The following is an 18,972-nucleotide window of genomic DNA, read 5'->3' as shown; positions in this document are numbered from 1 at the left end:
AATTATGTTTGATTTGTTTCATATTTATTGTAGTATTTTCATAGTTAATCGGATTTTTAAATAGGCTACGAGGTTGGATTAGAGACAGATTATGGAACACTATGTGGCTGTTCCAGCTGCCAAATGATACCTACATGTCAAGGTGCTACCTAAGGAGGACAATTGCAGATCATTGGATGAATTTAAAAGTTAAAATTGCTTTTGGCATGTTGGAGGCTTGATCGAACACGATTATTGGCAGTTTTCTTTGAGATTTTTATTGAAACTTCTCTTTTCGATCAATAAATTGAAATTTCTTTGAGATGTTGGATTTAGATATGATCTCATTCCCTGTGGATTGAGTTGGCTCATCACTGTTGAGGAAGTCGATTTTTATTATTTGGTGTCCAATTTCTACATGCTTTATTGAAAATGTCTTTTTGAAAATTTATAAGCCAAATAAATGTACACAAATGTACACTAGTGTTCTTGCCGACGACAGTGCCGAGGTAAAGAGGGTTTGTTTTGTTTAGTTCAATCTGAAGGATGGTCCGATTGAATCTGACTTGGATCATGTGAATTTATAGCAAGAAGGCTCGGTAAGGGTCAGCAGAGACTACCGAGCATGAGCACCTGGTAGCAGAAACAAGCATTGCCTGTAACCCGAGGAATGTGCAACCCACATCCATTGATTTGGATGTGTGAATTTTTTTTCTTAGATAATATTCTAAGGCTGCATTTGTAATTCACTCAGCAATCAAGTTTTACAGGATGCCAACAGAACAGACGGTCATGTGTTGGGTGCCCAACATGCAGCAGACCTTTGTTGGGTGCCCAACATGCAGCAGACCTTCCTACAAAATATCCCTATAGTTGTTCATGTTGGCAAGGAGTCGACCTGATAGAAACCTTGCTAGATCTCTCAAATAATGGCATGACATAAGAATCAAAAGTGCAGGAAGACACAACCCTTAACCAATGTGCCCTCCTCAAGTCAGTATCAAGAATAAATGAGCCTATGATGCCATGACTAGAGAACCAATGTGGCCTCCTCCATCCCTTCATCCATCACATTTCCTGTGTCTCTCCCATGATCTCTTGCACCTCTTTGAAAGCCATCTTCCATCATTCCTCCTCTGTTGTCCAATAGTTCACATCCAGAAACCTGATATACCGGTATCCATATGAAAATACAGATTTACAAAAAATGTGTCAAACAATATTTGAGAATGTTTTACACAACTCAGAATACTTTGTACCATACAAGACTTCGATTAATTTCAAATATCATTGGCTAATCTTCGTTTGCATCTTGTTTTCTTAATTTGCTTTATTTCTATTTTAAAAATTCTGTAAGAAATTTAAACAATTCAAGCATAAAATTTGGGAGTTACTGAAGTTAATTTATTCCTGTAACTTATGTAATTTTTCAAATGAGTTCTTTGCAAAACTGTTAACATTTGAACGTCTAAAATATAGCTTCCATAAACTTCTGCACACATCCAGCTTTGCCTTTGGACATGTGGCTGGTCAACAAAAGCCGAGAGTAATCAGGTTATTGGGGATAAAATTTTGAGGCCAAAGAAAGCCTTTTTCAATTTATCCAGATCAATTTAGCAGGTCAAGAGGAGAATGTTGCAAATTGAATTGTGAACTAAACCTTCTTCAACTAGAAAGTAGAATGATAACTTTCCTGTCAAATTAACTCAAATAATCAGAATAATACACATGGACAAATAATATTCTTATGTCGATAGAAAGGTAGAACAACCCGACAGCTACATTCTAGATACTTGGCAGTCTGAAACCTAGAACAAGAGGTTGGTACATTTTAGGAGGTTTGACAAATTAGGCTTCAAACAATGAATCCACCACATAATTGTCTACATGTGCACTCAGATGTTCTCATAATTTCAGCTAAAGTCATTGTTTCAAGTGCATTTCTTTCCGACAATGCACCAGTATTTGCTTGTCAAGTTTGAGATCATTTTGCGGAAAAGGATACATGGTCATAGATGGTTTCATCAGTAATGTAATTTAAATTTGGCTGGTCTAATCAAGATTGGATGGATGGATACCAAATGATTAAGATAGAACATGTAAAAGAAAAAAAAAAATTGCAGGAGACAACAACAAGCAAGCCATACTATTAACCAGCATTTTCAACTGCTTTGATACAGTCAAGAACAGATGATTTTGAAGACATCGCTGAAACTAGAGCTTCAAGAGCTGCTTTATTGTTTTTCAAAAGAGAAGCTGCAAGCAAAACCTGCAGGGAAGTTAGTCAATTTAGAATGTTCCCTCAATATGACCATGAATGAAAAAATATATAAAGAGTAAACACTTAATTTGCTGATCATTTTAAGAAACAGCCCTTGAGAATGCAGACTTATTTTCTACTTACAGCCCATCTAGTCAGATTTTGCTGCTGCTCTTTGCTTAACTGTGGTTTGCTCCGATTTATGAATCGCTGTAATGAAGAGTCCAATTAACCACAAGTTTCTTATGTATCCATCTATTTGGTTAAGGGTATGAATGGCCAACCTGAAGAGAGAAAAGATCAGCCGATTGACCTACAACTTTTTCATATTTTAATCCTTCTGCTGCCAGTCCTGCCATTGATATGACGGCTAACCTGAAAAGACCTTTCATTAACTTCCCTATCTTAATTTTAGGAACTCCAAAATAGAAAGAAAAGAAAATTCTGGGGATTAATTTAGTTTTGGTTGTGCACAATAATATTTAGATTCCATGAACAGAAAAGCTTCATTTCAACTAAGCTACATTTGAGCAATTGAAAATCAAAAGCTGGAAAATTAGTTAATGATACTTTTAGGGTAACCGACATGATGCCATATTTTATTGCTCCCAACAAAGTCCATAGTCACAAAAAACGCGTTATTTTTGAAAAAAACACGAAAAAATGTGAGAAAATGAAATGCCATTTAAAACTTAAAAAACACATTTTTTTGAAAAAAATGTAAAAATCATGTTTTTTTCGTTTTTTCATTTTTTTAATGCCAAACAGTTTTTTTTTTCATTTTCTATTTTTTATTTGTTGCAAATCTACTTATCTTTTAATGTTTGTGTTATTATGTTCTCACTTATTTTATTTGCCCTCCATTTTTAGTTTTTTTATTTTAAAAAAAAACCATTTTTTCCGTTTTTTTCTTGTATTTTTCAAGTCCGCCGTATTATACCCGAGAAAAACCTCGCCATTTAAAATTCCGAAACATTATTTGTGACTATGCAACAAACACACATGTAAGAAGAACATATTATTAAAAATGTAGATTCTCGAACATGGAAGTGGCTTGGGTTTGTATCATTAAAAATTTGAAAAGGATTAATAGCTGCACCATATGGAAATGCATCTTTCAAATACTAAGAATGCACCACAATTACAGACTTATAACAGCCTTAAAATATCTTACAAGGAGGGAGACTCTCATGGCAAGATTGACATCATTCAACAAGTGCAACAGGGCACTAAAAACAGACAAAGAACCAATTGGAATGCCAAACTGTTTGAGAAAAACAATACCTAAGAGGGAATAATCCCTCTCATATATATAAAAGGGCGCATTGGAACTAGCTGTTGTGCCAGTTCAGCCCAGTAAAAGGATGTGTTTATCGAAACAACCAAAAAGCTAAATACAAAGAGATATACAAAAGAACTATAGATAAAATTTATCCTATATACATGACACTTTTCAAATATATATATATACATTCCAGGGGTGGCGCTCTTTTTTTTTTTGGGGTATGCGGCCACTGTGTAATTCCAAATTCTTATATGGGCCAAATGAAAATTTTGAAAATTTTACATAGTAAACTTTTATTTTTCAAATACTTGGGGGTGATATGACCTCTGCCATCCCCTGGCTCCACTCCTACATACACACTCACATCCACAGGCTTGTACACAGAGAAATATGTATGTATTTACATATATTCTTAAACCATCTGTCAAGATTACAATTTTATCACTGAGAATTTTTTAAGAAGGAAATTAAATCTTAAGAAGCAAAGAGCTTTGGTGAAAGTTGATATTCTATGGCCACTTATGGAAGTTTAATTGTATTTGATAAGAACTCTTTGCTCTTAGCCATCTGGCAGCATCCGGCACATGGCAGCATGCGTGTGTGCACTAAGCTGAAATGTGTAAGTACAGAAATCAATGCTACACTCAAATCCATGAAAATAATAGATAAACCAAATTGCTCCAAGCCATTTATCCATATGATATTTTATAGATTGAACCAAAAAAAAACTGAAACCTAGAAAGGAAGAGCCAGGAGAACCAATAGAGAACCAGGGGGTTTACCAGCTGGACTGACTGCACCGAGTATAAATGTAAACATTCTAGAGGGAATGGAGGAACTGAAGCATATTGAATGAGAAACAGCTCAAAGCATGAAACCCTTTACCTTGTCTTTCAGTGAAGACAAAATCCGAATAAAGTGAGAGAAGATAACGAGTGTAAGTTCTACCTGTCTAGTTCCTTTTCATCAAGCTGACCACTGTAAATTAATTTCTGAAGCCTTTCATCTATCAGGTTCACATGTTCTTTACCAATGTCCAAAGAGTAGCCAAGTACTGGGTGACCAAGCAAGTACGCAACTGAAAGAAAAAGGTAAGAATATATTGAAAATATGCATGTAGAAAGTAAAAGTATCTAGAAATCTGATCATCTGTAATAAACTTGGGTTTGCATCTTGAAGACAAAATTACGAATTTACGTATAACTTTCACAATTCACTGTAAGAAACAGAACTGACGTGCATACATTGGAAGAGCAGTAGAAGGCACTAAGGGAGGATTTTCTTTCTGTTATGCAGCAACAAAAGCTTTAGATTTAATGTCTCTCTTCTTTTCTCCCTCTTAAGAGAGATTAATTTCTAATTAGGGTACTAGAAGACAAAAAAGCCATTTTTACAACTGGATCTATACTGAAACATAACACCAGAAACATCAATACAAAACACATCTTAATAGCCTCCCTCAAGTTCTGCATTTCTGTAGATCCTTCACCCATTATGCTCGATCACTGAATATATGTATATGTAGGGAAACTCATAATATATATAGGGTTGAATCATGTACTCTTGTATTCTTATTTTCTGTTTATGTAATTTTTGTTCCCTTTTTCTGTATTTTGTATTCCTTCAGTTTTTTTATCAAGGATAGCCCTTGACTGTCCATTGACTAGCCAACGGCCAGTTTCTAGCTATTGGCTAGCACAATGGAAGACTTGGCCATCATTTATTATATAAATACAGGATTTTCCACTTGTATAAGCCATGGCTTTTTTCAGCCATCTCGCCTTCAATAATAGTGAATATTTCTGTGTTGTTCCTTAGTGCACATTGACAGGGTTTGTTTGCAAATACCTTTCCAACTTTTCATATTAATTTTGAGCTTTGATGCTTATTGGATTTTGTTGTTTTTCAAGGCAATGTAGGTCATTATTAGTTGCTGAAGAATATAGTATCAGAGCCAAGTTCAATCCTGGGACCTGTCAGCTATAGGGCCATCACCCAGAAAGATATGGCCCATTAATATTATCTCCAAGAAAAAATTAAAAATACCAAACAATGAGATAAAAGTGTTAGAAAATAGGTGGAATTATCATCCGTTTAGAATAAATTTTCTCAACTTGAACAATGATGAGAGGAAATTTTCCTTATGAAATAAGAAGAGCTGAAGGATTTTCAACTTTCTTACAAGGTATGAAATCTGACTTTAAACAAGGACCAATCCCATGTCTCCTCCTTCTCCTCCACTCATTCGTCAAATTCACTTCTACAGACACATAGCAAGTTAAAAAAACATGACCAATCGACTCTCTGATCATTTACTTTAAGATCATCAAATCTACTTTCATTTTCCATAAAACTAATATTTCTTGAGACGATAGATCTATTAGTTTTGATAGCATTGCACACATATTCTTTTTGAGTTTCGAACTGCATCTCCTTTGTCATTTAGTACATAGCATTTGCATCCCAAAATTCTTAATCATTTCAAAAGTTTTCAAGAGCGTTATATTTGATAATGACTCATATGGCACTCTATGGATGAGACTCATGAGACATACTGAAGTTAGAGTACCTTCAGCCCAAATATCCTTAGGAATTCTTCTGGAGATAAGAAGAGTATCTGGGTTATAATCATATGTTTATGTTTTCTTTCAGATAGTCCATTTTTGTTAGGTGCTTATGGATAAGACCTTTGGTGAATAATTCTATTGAATTCTACGTTATTTTTGGATCATTTGATAGATATTCTCCTTCAAAAATTTTTTTAACATCTTTGTGGAAATAGATTTGAGGAAACGAAAAAAAAGTAATTCATTACACCCAATATCTATTGATTCTATTTAAACAAAGAATAATGAGAAATTACATGGAGGTCCTACTTATTACAACTTATTACATAAAATAATAAAAAGCCTGATGTTATACCCTTCAAATTTATGGATATTTCTGTTACCAAAGGTCAAGTTCCAAGACAAGATGTTGATGTTGTCATCATAGTCTTCAAAATTTTGAATATCTTTGGCAAACCTAATGGGCTATGATACCATAGGGCCTTTATGTACTCCCAGAGGCTAAGTGTAGAAAAAGTGAGGAGCATGCAGGCGGATTTTATTTGTTTCTGAATCGGTCTTTCTTTGAGGGGATGGAAAAAGCTTCACATAACAAGAGAACAGTTCTCTTTAAGTATAGCCTCACAATGATGTTATTTCCATCTTATTATCAGATCTACCCTCCTGTGCTATTCCAAGATTCAGACTTATAGAAAAGCAAATTCTGACATTGCTTCTCTCTGATGCTGGTCCATCCACCTGTAGATTCCAGGAGACAAGTTTATGTCCATGACAAAACCAGTTAGATAGGGAGGTTAGAGTCCTGCTCCATGATGCCAAGCATACAAACTCCTGAGATAGCATGGTAAAAAATCTAGTTCTGTTTGCCTATTTCTGGTGCTGTGTGTTTTTCTATGTGGGCCAATAATATCAGTATCAATGTGTATTGGCCCTGATACACATTGTGCCAGCTGCTCACCAAAGCATGACAGGGAAACATGGACCTTGCTATCATTCTTAATTTTCGATATTATAATTTGCCTAACTTATTTTTGAGTTATTTTTAATTTATAAAAATAGAAAATAAGCAAATTCCCCATATATGACATGGCCTAACTGGTATTGTCCTGTCAATCAGTTCATCCCCAATACCTATATGGACAACATCAGTGTCTGAGACACCATAGTCATAATTTTTATGATTTACCAAGCAATTAGTCATTCTTTTTGCTATCACTTTGCCTCGAATTACACGCTCGGAACTGGCAATAGGGAACCAAAAAAACTGTAATAACCATTTCCTTGAAACAATTATGCATCAAAAAACTTACAATCACAAGATTTAAGAATTTAACTGAACAAGCACCAAATTAAGCAAGATTTACCTAGAAAATGAGCAGCTTCATGGCCAGTGACCCTCTCTTGGTAATCAGGGAAAATTGATGAAAATCCACTTATACCAGCTTGAAGAAGGCTAATAAAAGAAACATGTTTGTATATTAGCAATTATGAGAATTCTCTTCTTCAACTACAGTTTCACATTGTGAAACGAAGATAATTTTTTAGCATTCTGTAAAGAAATAAATGTTGCTGTAGAACCAGCGATCATAGCCCCGGCAAAATCAGTTTTTCAGATGAAAGGGCTGCCAATTTTGCCAAATCATTCTGCTTATGATATTCTTGAATTTTTATTTTCATCGAGACACATTTGAAGCATTTTTTTTCCTCCAGCAGATGTACACCTTCAGGAAAATCAGGCATCAAAACATTCATTCATGTGTCAGATTTATCAACGTCACCAGCTACGGGGCAAACGATCCATAGGAAATGAATGTCTGGACTAGGCTGTGCACATTTTTTGTCTTATATTTCCTGGATGTTGGTTAACCTTGCTTGATCTAGCGATTGTCACAAATATTAGATATACTCAGAACATAGTAATAATATTTCAAAAAACCAAAAAATAGAAAGAAAACCCCGACCCTCAAAAATATTTTTATTCAGATAATACCATGATGTGTTTCCCTTTTAGGAAAACAAGTATGTGGTAACTCTCTCGCTTTCTTTTGTGACCCTTCATCTCCTAATCCATCAGATTTGTTGGGGTGAGAGAGAAAGAGAGTTAAAACTTGACTTCAAAAACAAGAACATAGGAATAAACTATTGGCTCTAAGGTCAGAAGTAGAAGAACACAAAACAGAATAAAGAAAACTGTATAAAACGAAAGTAAACTGCTTCCAAGAAGCATATCTTACAAAAGGACACAAGTGGGCTTTAAATAACCAAAAGAATGTAACTGTTCGAAAGTCCAATGGCTAGAAAACTAGCTACAAATTGCAGCATTTGTGCTGCACACGACAATAATAAAAGAGAAAAAATTACAAAAAGGAAAAAAATAAGCAAGAAAATCTTATATAAATGACATGCGCGCACACACACACACAAAGGCATATATATATCTCAACAGGAAGCTTCCATGCATACATATCTCTCTCTCTCTCTCTTCCTCTTCCTCTCCCTCTTTCCCCCCACCTCCTCTGATTCTCTGAAATATAAGAAACTAGTATGAATGTTTTCCAACACTTTCTATAACAAATTTAGAAACCCATAATTTGAAAAAACTTCTATTATCCTTTATATATTTTGAATCTCCTTTTTTTGGAGAAAAACAAAATTCTAAAAAATTACTACACTTTGCTGATAAAACTTAGAACACTATCCATGACACTGGATGTAGTAGCCCCATATTACTTGGACAGTCTCGGCTAAATAACAGCTGTTGGAATACTCTTGTCTAGCATGAATTGGATTTAAATTTTTTCAAGGTCACAAATTCGAATCATGTCTATGTACTCCAGCCAGCTATGCATGGAGTCCAAGTGTTCATGTTGCCTGGCTTTGCAAATCAAATTGAACAGCCTCTATAAAGCTGAGTTATGCAGTAGGTTAAAGCAGATAATTTGTTCTTGCAAGAACAAGCATTTTTTTCTAACTGTGGCTATAATTCATGACACCATGTAAAATATAATACTTCATGAATTGACAGGTTCAAGGTCGGGGTTTGGAACTTCTTACCCAGGAGAGATACTTCCCACTGCCAGAACAATCAATGAAATGCTACCAATCAAATAAGGCACAAAAAATCCCCAATCCTGTGAAAAAATCAATAGTGACTTGTAAGACACCAAAATGAATTTGATATAAAGAGAAAAATATCAAGTGGATACTGGAAGGTAAAAGGTCCTTGCTTTGATCCATTCACCTTCCTTGACATAATTAGGAAACCTATGCAGAGGACCCTTACGCACACTGATTTACTAGGCAACAGGAATCATATACATCATGGTCAAGGTCAGGACAACACCTCGTTGAATGCATATACCACAAAACAAAAAAGAAAAGTAATTAACCATTTAATCATAATTTAAATGGTGAAGAAGATCATTAACTATAAATATGTCTCATAAAAGGGATAATTAACTATAACACATACAAGATACAACTGGGTGAATATGAATGAAGGAAACTCAAAGTATGTGCTAAATGCCTTTTTATCATCTCTTAAGGTCATTCTATACATCACCTCAGTCTTCTTTAGTTCCTCAGCCTCCGTTTTCCCCGATCGAGCACTTTAAATCTCTTAATACTATTTTTTTCTTGGAAAAACAGAGAAAGTAGAAACCTTCTAACACGGACCTTCCTATGGGCTTATTACTTAAGACTTCTCAATATAAGTATTAAGGAACACCCTACAAATGTTTCACAGCTTGCGGCCACTGCTACTAGTAGTTTCTCTATCTTCCAAGTTTGAAAATGGCATAGGTAATAATTTCTTCAAGTTAGCCTTGCAAGAAGAGATTGGAACATTCATAGGGGGTTTACTTGAATGTATGGGTGGACACTTACAGATATATTCTCCACGGCTATGTTACAGGACTTGATAAAAGGGTCAGTTCTTCCAGGTCAACAAGGCATGAATGTAGCTTTATGTGTGGTGAAATGAATGTAAGCAGTGTCATGTGTAGTCTTGGTCTAATCCACTCAAGCTGTCGGGTTTGTCAATATCTAGATGCATATTGTACTCAGACTTTAGTGTAGTTAAAACTGCCAGAGTATGGACCGGGTTAGTTTTGTCCTAAAAATAAAATTTGTTGACATTGACCCGGTTTGGCTTTATCCTTTTGTATTAAAAGGTCAAAGAAAAGAAAATAAATGAAAAGAAAAGGATTAGGACATGTCAAAGACTGCTTTTTCCGAAGCCTCTCTCTCTCTCTATCTTTCTCTCTCTCTCTCCCAAAAACATCTGCCCCAAGTTCTTTTAGGAAATAGAACAGTGCCACTTGTGCATTAGCAGCTGCACTTATGTGACAGGCAAAAGTACAGGGCATCCTACCACTAAAAGAAACTTCAGACGCTCTCTGCCTTGTTATTATGAAAAGGGACTTGGGTAAAGCAAACTCTTTCATTGATAAACACTTTGAGCTTCGGTGCTTCGGTGCTTCGTCCCCAGACTTCCTTGTTTTGTTATTTTTTTCAAAGTCATACTGTTGCTTTTTTCTTCATGCCTTATTTTTTAACTAATCAATTTGAGGCTTTCTCATGTTTTCAATGTTATTAACTTCCTCGTAAGGCTACTGCTGTACAAATTTCCCTCATGAAAAAATGAACCATGAAAAAAGTCTTCTGGAGATTCACGATTTCTTTATCAAATGGAACTCAAATTCATTCCTAGCTACATTTTCCCAATAAGCTTGGGTTAACATACCACACCACAAACAGAAAGAGTCCATATCTGATGGCAACAAGTCATTAATGTTATTAGCACTTACTCCAGGAAGCTGACCAGCAAGCACCGCCACGAAACTTGTTGTTCCGACCACGGTGAAAAGAAAAGCTGCCTGTGTGATTCAGCTATCAGGAGTTGAGAATCTGGAGACAATTCTTGGTGGTGGCTAATTGAAAAGGGAATCACTCAAGAAATATAAATTTAGCAAACCTTGGAATTCGATAGTGTTTTACCAGAAAGAGAGTTTTCGGTTATGCTTGTTTTAGAAAGACTGATTTGAACATACTTACATCATTTCTAACACTTGGTATTGCAAGTTTTTCTGCATTCCTTATACCGAGTGCTGTTAGCTCACGCAAGGATGTCTGTCACAATGTAACATACAGGAAAATGGTTCATTAGATGTGAAAGCTTCTGAGAGATTGAAGTGAAATTGTCTATCTTGCAGCCAACTTACTGGTCGACGTGACACATATGGCTGTGATCTCCATTTCTTTGCCCATCCAACCTCATTCAACTGATCTAGTGCACTCCTTACAGCATCAGTGTTTTTCTGCCACAATAATTATACCACGGTTATATCTTGATCAAGGATATGCACTTCATTACCGTGATAACGGAAGCGACAGCTCAGTGCCTCTAATTGTTTAAAATCCAGGATGCTAAGAAATCAATTAATATCTCGGAAACAGAGAATTACAGAGAAAGAAATCGGGTAGTTGATAATGGTGTACAAGGCTAAATGTCAAAGGCCTCTGAGTTAGAAGGGAACGCCATTGGAGTTGGATAGAAATGTTTTATCTAAACTATAATTGACGTGCCAAATAATAAGGGAATGAACTTCAATTTTCATAAAGATAAACCACCATTTTTGTCAACTCAACAAGTAGTTGCTCAAACAATGAATCATAAAACACTTCAAATGTTGCTAGCAGAGCGACTTCATTAGTTGGGCATAAAATTCTAGAAGTAGAATCAGTTACCAACGTCTCTCATACGCATGCAAGCAGAAAAAAGTTGAGTAAACATTTGCTGATGTTACAGGCCGTTCTTCAAATGGCACGAAAAGTGCTTGGTTGAAGACCAATTAGAATTAGTAACACTAAGGAACTAAAAGACGAGTAAAGAGAAGCTGCAGATTCTAAACTCCCGAATTGCTTTGTAACTAATGATTCTAGTTCCACTGATTTATATACCGCATGAAAATACAATGGGAAAGAACAGATATCCTAACCACCATCCACCATTCAATAGTTGTTACGTGCAAACAAACTAAATCCTACAGGAACTATAATAAAGCAGAAAATTAGTCATAAGAAATACAAATCAATGAAACTTACTGACTGAATAGCAGTCTCCAAGGCCTTCAGATCGATTTCTTGTACAGATGTAAGGGTAGCTCTGACCCTTCCAGGAATTCGGCTGTTGAGCACGCACCCTCGATTAGCTGGGCATACCAATGGTGATGTCCCGAGGTTCATTATCTCCGCCCCAGCTCTCTCAGTAGTACTACAGCATAAGGAATTAAGGGTGGAACTAAGAAGTCAATTGAGCTAGAAACGTGAAGTCAGTTTTCACCCGTTCACGTGTGGGCAGAATTGCTTTACGTAGCCTTCCAAGTTAAGTGGTGGGGAATGGAACATCAGAGCAGCGAAAACATCTAAAACATCTAGCGAGATTTTGGGACGGTAGTAATTATATTTTGGGCATCTTTAAGTTGACCGCACAACGAGTAAGCCAATTCGGTCTCGATTCGATTCGAACTCATCAAATTTATGATCGAAATGTTAAACAAGGTCGATAGAGTGGTAAAAACTGGACTGGTTTGATTATATAATCAAATATATCATGAATGAATGAGAGATTTTTGTTGCCAAGTTTTTTCTTTGAGGGATGTTTGGATACAAGTACATATGCTTATTTTTTCTTTGAATTTTTTATTAGATAACCATTTATAGTTGAATTAGTTAAAAGAAACCACTTAATCAAGTTAAAAGAAACAAAGACATGTTAAGTTAACAAAAACACATTAAGCGCATCAAGGTTGAGCTGGACGATGTATCATTGAATTGAGCTCGAGCTTGTTCAATGGAGCTCAACTCGTCGAGTCCAGCTCGAGCTGGCCCAGCTTGATCTGGACTCAACTCATGTAAATCCCTATCTGTAAGTCAGATGGTTTAACTCATATGGTGTTGTGTTTTCCTTTATTAGGTTTGAAAGTGAAGACATGGGCAGTAACCTTGTGCGGCCGCAGGTTGGAGCCAAGGAGGGGTATTGGCCTCCCTTCAAAAATCGGATATTGTAAGCAGTTTAACATCCGATTAAGAAAATCAGATCGGATTTGAATTTAAAAAATAACATCCGATCGGATTGAGTTTTAAATAAATATTCGATCGAATACTAACTATCTTAACAAGTATATCCGAATTTGGACTAACATGTTATCCGTAGAGTTGTATATAATATTAGCCTTATAATTACCATATACATCATTTAACTTAAAATGTTTAAAATTATATCATATAAAACTAATTAATTAATAATTTATTTAATTAAACATTTTTTTTAATCAAACTAAGCAACATATCTTAAATAATTTATTTATTTAATTAAAAATAATAAAAAAACTTCAATCAAGAAATTCAACAAAATGAGAATTTTTTAAAATATGAAAAAAACACTTTTAGAGCTATAAATTTTTTAATGGACCGTTATGTCAATTTGGTTACAAGAATAGCTATATTATATATTTAAAAAATAACAGGTTTAAAAAAATATTGCCATGTACGTCACATGTGAAAAAAAGTTGATAGCAAAAAATATATTTTTTTGAAAAACCAACTTAAAAAATATGTTTTATAAAAAATAAAAATCTTAAACACATTATGATATTCATTTAAAATTGAAAGCATCTTCATTGTGCATAATTTCAAATAAATATATTTAATATGAAAAAAATGCTAAACTCATAAAAAAGTTTTATTTATCAAATTATCAATTCACTTATTTAATCAATCAAGTAAATTATTTTGTATAATCATATAATTCATTCAAAAGTCTTAGGCATTTGATATATAACACATAATTCACAAATTTGAAAACAAAGCCTTTAACTAATAAGAAAAAAACAAATTTTTTTATTTAATAAACTACCTTATATATCATTGGAGTAATTATACAATTTTATATAAAAAAACTATTGTAATAAAAGTAAGAGAATTAATAAATTATATGATATACTATTGAACACTCTTTTTACAGATGTAATACAAATTATTTCAATTAACTCAATGAAATGAGAAAAGTTCATTACATAATGTCTTTTTAATGAAAAATAATATGGGTCACCTGATTTAATAATTCACAATAAGCGTCATCATGAAATTATAGTTTATTCAATTAAAATATGTTATTAATTAAAAATAAACCAATTAACGTTCAATATGCACAATTATTATGAAGAAAGTATGAAAATCAAGTATATTAGTAAAAAAAAGAGAGACAGACTCTTAGGTGTTTGACCCATTAAGAATTATCTTAACCGTTGATTTGGCCCATACAAATAAAGGAAAAAAATAAAATAAAGTATTTTAGTCATTTACTCTTAATTGACATGCTTCTATCATCTCTTTTCTTCAATTACCAACATTGACAAAATCAACACCTCATAAAAAGTTGTTTTGAAAGAATTGGATATGTGAAAAAATAGTTTTTAATTAGTTTGAATAATTAGTTCAATGTTTAGATGACAAACTTAAACTCATTTCTTTAAATACATAGGAGTAAGGGTTGATTAAGAAATAAGTCAAACTATAGTTTCAAAATTTTAAGTGAATCCAAAACATAATTTTTTAATTTTTTTTTGTATACCATAGTTGTTTTGTTGCAAGAGTCAAACTATAGTTTTAAAATTTTAAGCGAAACCAAAACCTAATTTTTTTAACTTTTTTTATATACGATAAACTTACCAATTGTTTTGAAAGTACAACAATTAAGATATAAATTTATAAAATGAAATTAAATAATGACTACATCTGTCAACTAGCTTTAGGTTCGACATGAAATTAAAATTAGAAAACCATGGTTTTTCCCTTTATGCCTGATTTAAGTGAAGCCAAAACCTTTTTTTTTACCTGATTCAAACAAAAAATAAAGGTTTCTGCCCATTCTTTTTTGTTTCTAAAACAAATTATTTTTATTGGCTATTAAAGGAGGTTATTTTTCTGTCGGTGGTCTGCTCTATTCACAGAATTTGTCTTGCAGTCACCATTTTCTGTGATGGATTGGTGGACTCGCTTTTGGTTCCATCGAGGAACATATCATGCATCTGGTTGACAGGATTTTTTTTTTAGTGGTACTCACACGGCTATTCCCTTTGTTTGAAAAGGGCCTTCGACACGTTCTCAGTTGGATCTCTTGGAACAGTTGACGGGAAACAGCTCTGTAGACACAGATATCACCCTTGTGCAGCTCATTTGAAACATAGGTATCAACCATAACTCCTCATTTATTTCTATGCTAACTCAACAACTTTTCATTCCACGGTCAGGTCCCGTTAGTAACGGGAAGTGGAGATGGCAACGATACGTGACCAGCTTCTCCAAATAGTTGACGGCAGAGAAGGTGATTTCAGTCTTCCGTTGGGTAAAGAGCTGAGCAGCTTCTGCAAATAGAGCTTTGTTGTTGCCATTAATTAAACTGATATGGTATGATTATCTTTGTATGTTGTACGCATTAATGGTTTTAATGTTAGAGGTTGCCATTCATCCAATTTCATTATACTCTTCTTTAAGTAACATGGGTATGGGTTCAATCATAGATATGGAAAAGCAAGTAAGTGTACAATAATTTTTTAAAAAAATTGAGTATGAATGCATGACAGTGTTCATATGGAAATAATATATATATATATATATATATATATATATGATTTATTTACTACCTTTAGAAGTTTCACTGAGTAAGTGACTTTTTTTTTCATTTTCAAACAATTAAAAGATGAACATTAATGGAAAGCAGTGAGAAATGTAACATGACAAAGACAAATTACTAAAGGTGAACGGATTATATGGCAGAAATGAATTAAATTTCTCGTGCATATGAAGCATGGGTCATTAAAATGCTACCTAAATAATCTAGCAGTTCTTTATTTTCTTGATTTGCAAAGAAAAATAAATAACAAAGATCCATAAAAAGACAATTATCTAAAAAGTTGCAGGCACATAAATTTTCATTTACATATTAAAGAATTATGATTCTTCGATTTTTATGTTTCTGTACTAGCGATAGTAAGCCAAAGCGAAGCGAGTGTGCTTATCTTCCGTATGGTATTTGCTAGAACTACTAGTTGCTGCCTTGTTTTGATTCTCAACATACTTAGCCTAACCAGGAGCTCTTCGCATTGATGCAGTGTTGTAAAATATAACTAAGTCCTATTTAGAAGGCTATATTGTTGCTTTAGCTAACAGATGACATGTTTATTGCAGTTAAAACAAACACAGTTGGATATTGAAATGATTAGTATGGTGTGAAAGAAAAATTCATATGTACTACTAATTCAATTAAAACAAATCTTTAGTAGTCAAATTAAGTCACATATCTTTAATGGTTTAGTCAAAGTTTTCTATTTTATATGTATGCAGATTATGAATTCTACAACTAGTGCCAATGCTTCTAGTTTTGTCTCTGCTAACAATATAGAAGTTGACATGATTCTATGAAAACCAAGTCATTAAGATCAGTTGTATGGAAGGAGTTTAGCAAGATAATAAACGAATCAGGTATTCAACATGTTGTTTGTCAACACTGTAAAGTATCTATGAATTGCAATAGTACGATGGGCACCACACCTTTAAAGAATCATTTAAATGTATGTTCTAAAAGGCCTAACTTAGAATTAGTCCAACAACGTCTGGTCATTGGTGAAAAGGCTAGTGATGGAAATTGTATTGTTAGTACTTTCAAGTTTGATTCAGATAAAAGCTGACTTGATTCAGCCAATATGATTATTCTTCATGAATTCAGCCAATATGATTAATCGTCATGAATATCCATTTTGTATAGTTGGTCATTCAGGCTTTCAGAAGTTTATTAAACGATTACAAACACAGTTCAAGTTATTATAACGTAACATTGTTACAAAATTAGTAATATTTTGGAGAAGACTAATTGAAGGATTAGTCTCACATTTAACATGTGGACTTCGTCTTATTAAAAATGTGGTTATTTATGTTTGATTGCACGTTATATTAATACTAGTTGAGAAATAAAAAAGAAAGTTCTCAACTTTGTTATGGTTGAAACACCTCATATAGGAAAAAAACTTGCATCAGCCATCAAAGATTGTTTACTAAAATGGAACATTGATCGCAATTTATTTTCAATTACATTAGATAATTGTTCGACAAATAATATCGTGATTACAAAATCGATAGTGGATTTTGAAAGGGATGCACTTGTTTGTAATGGAAAATTTTTTCAAGTTGGATGTGCTACTCATATTCTTAATTTTTGTGCAAGATGGTGTCAAAGAAATAAGTTATGTGATTGACAAGATGAGAAAAAGTATAAAATATATTAGGGCATCTCCAACTCGATGTGAATTTTTTGATCGAGCAGTGCGTCATGTCAAAGTTACTTGTGAGAAAAAGTTATAATGTCTTGATGTTTCAACTAGATGGAACTTAATATTTTTTATGTTTGATATAACTTTACAATATAAAAAAAACTTTTGGCCGTTTTCAAGAACTTGATCGTCACTATCATTTGACACCGACTAAGGACGAGTGGAAGAAGTATAATATTATTCATAACAGTTTAAAAATATTTTATGATGCTACTAATGTCATTTCTGCAGTCAAGTATCCAACTTCTAATATCTTCTTTAAAGAATTTTGTGAGATAAAGATGGAAATTGAAAAAATGTGTTCACGTTCAGATATTTGCTTTTAAAATATGGCAATGAGGATGAAAACAAAGTTTGACAAATATTAGGATATATGCAATTTAATTTCAGTAGTTGCAGTAGTATTTGATCCTCATTATAAGATTAATTGAGTTTTATTATAGACAGTTTTATAAAGATAAATCATATGAACATGTCTCTGCGGTTAAGAGCTACCTTTGTGATCGTTATGATGAATATAAAGCTACTTATACATTAAAGACGCTTTTTACTAGTGCTGGTTATATTATTGACGCCGAGAAGGATAGTGATGTATCTAGCTTTACTTCTTTGATTGAATTTTCTTCTAGAAAGAAGCCTAAAACAAGTGCACTAGAGAAAGAAGAATCATCACAAAGCCAACGCATAAAATTATATTTGGAGTTGTATTTGGAAGAGCTCATTTACCCAAAAAACAATCTAATTGACATTTTGACATGGTGGAAGGTCAATGCACCTAAATACTCTATGTTATCTAAAATGATATGTAATATTTTAGTTATTCCTATATCAATTGTTGCATCAGAACCAACATTTAATACAAGTGGATGTATTCTTAATTTATACAGAAGTAGATAAGGTACAAAGACCGTGAAGGCTTTGATTTGTGCACAAGATTGGTTGCAAGATCAGACTAAAGGTAATTTACTTAATATTAATGCTTTTAAGCATATTTTGTGTTGTTTATTTTATTCTTTGTTAGATGATTTCGATTTGTCTACACCTTCACCTAAAGAGGAAGCACCATTTGCATCTATATACATTGAAACTGAATCATAAATTAGAGGTATATATTCGTTTGTATTTATCCTTTTTCATTACATCAATGAAAACCAGGTCAATTTGATAGCAGTATCATCATGACCTTAATATAGTATCAACATGGTTGAAGTATATATCTAAACAGAAAGATCATATCCTTTGTAGCAAATGGAGGCATTGAAAGAAAATTTTTGCAAGCTTTGACTATATAGTGATTTTTTTTTTTATTATTGAAGTTGTCAAGGATGACTCATCTAGTTTCTTGTTGCATCAATGACAACAGTCAAGTATAATTTTTAAAAATTTAATTTTGTATGATATAGAGAAAGAAGTTTGACACTCAAGTTTGAGCTTGTGTGATGTTAAGATTGAGTTTCATAGTTCATTTAGTGTTTACTATATATTTTTAGT

General features: G+C 33.4%; 1 protein-coding gene across 5 annotated transcripts; it reads right to left on the bottom strand.

Moving 5' to 3' along the window:
- Positions 1-699: 699 nt before the first annotated feature.
- Positions 700-12,455, bottom strand: LOC116259204 (uncharacterized). Of its 5 annotated transcripts, none has more exons than XR_007574108.1 (11): positions 12,197-12,452; positions 11,314-11,409; positions 11,147-11,221; positions 10,900-10,968; positions 9,146-9,222; positions 7,456-7,544; positions 4,473-4,602; positions 2,524-2,614; positions 2,384-2,449; positions 2,127-2,235; positions 1,003-1,144 (listed from the first exon to the last, which is right to left on the bottom strand). XR_007574108.1 is itself a non-coding variant. In XM_031636896.2 (11 exons), exons 1-10 carry the CDS (start codon positions 12,335-12,337, stop codon positions 2,129-2,131), a joined length of 954 nt encoding a protein of 317 aa, XP_031492756.1. In that variant the 5' UTR covers positions 12,338-12,452; the 3' UTR covers positions 1,003-1,144; positions 2,127-2,128. The 5 variants fall into 5 exon arrangements, 4 of the variants coding, with proteins under 4 accessions (XP_031492755.1, XP_031492756.1, XP_031492757.1 ...); XM_031636896.2 differs by having other exon boundaries at positions 2,127-2,248; XM_031636895.2 differs by lacking the exon at positions 2,127-2,235 and having other exon boundaries at positions 700-1,144; positions 12,197-12,455.
- Positions 12,456-18,972: the final 6,517 nt, after the last annotated feature.

The sequence above is a fragment of the Nymphaea colorata genome, chromosome 8, assembly GCF_008831285.2.
Source record: "Nymphaea colorata isolate Beijing-Zhang1983 chromosome 8, ASM883128v2, whole genome shotgun sequence".
NCBI classification, from domain to species: Eukaryota; Viridiplantae; Streptophyta; class Magnoliopsida; order Nymphaeales; family Nymphaeaceae; genus Nymphaea; species Nymphaea colorata.
Note: the sequence above shows the minus strand (reverse complement) of the source record. Positions and strands in the feature narration are given on the sequence as shown.

What these genes read in the sequence shown, in the direction of transcription:
- LOC116259204 (XM_031636895.2), bottom strand. Translation starts at nt 12,337, where the DNA reads ATGAACCTCGGGACATCACCATTGGTATGCCCAGCTAATCGAGGGTGC. An exon ending in CATATGTGTCACGTCGACCA is followed by an intron (nt 11,222 to 11,313) that starts GTAAGTTGGCTG and finishes ACATTGTGACAG; the next exon opens with ACATCCTTGCGTGAGCTAAC. An exon ending in TTGCTGGTCAGCTTCCTGGA is followed by an intron (nt 9,223 to 10,899) that starts GTAAGTGCTAAT and finishes ATTTTTTCACAG; the next exon opens with GATTGGGGATTTTTTGTGCC.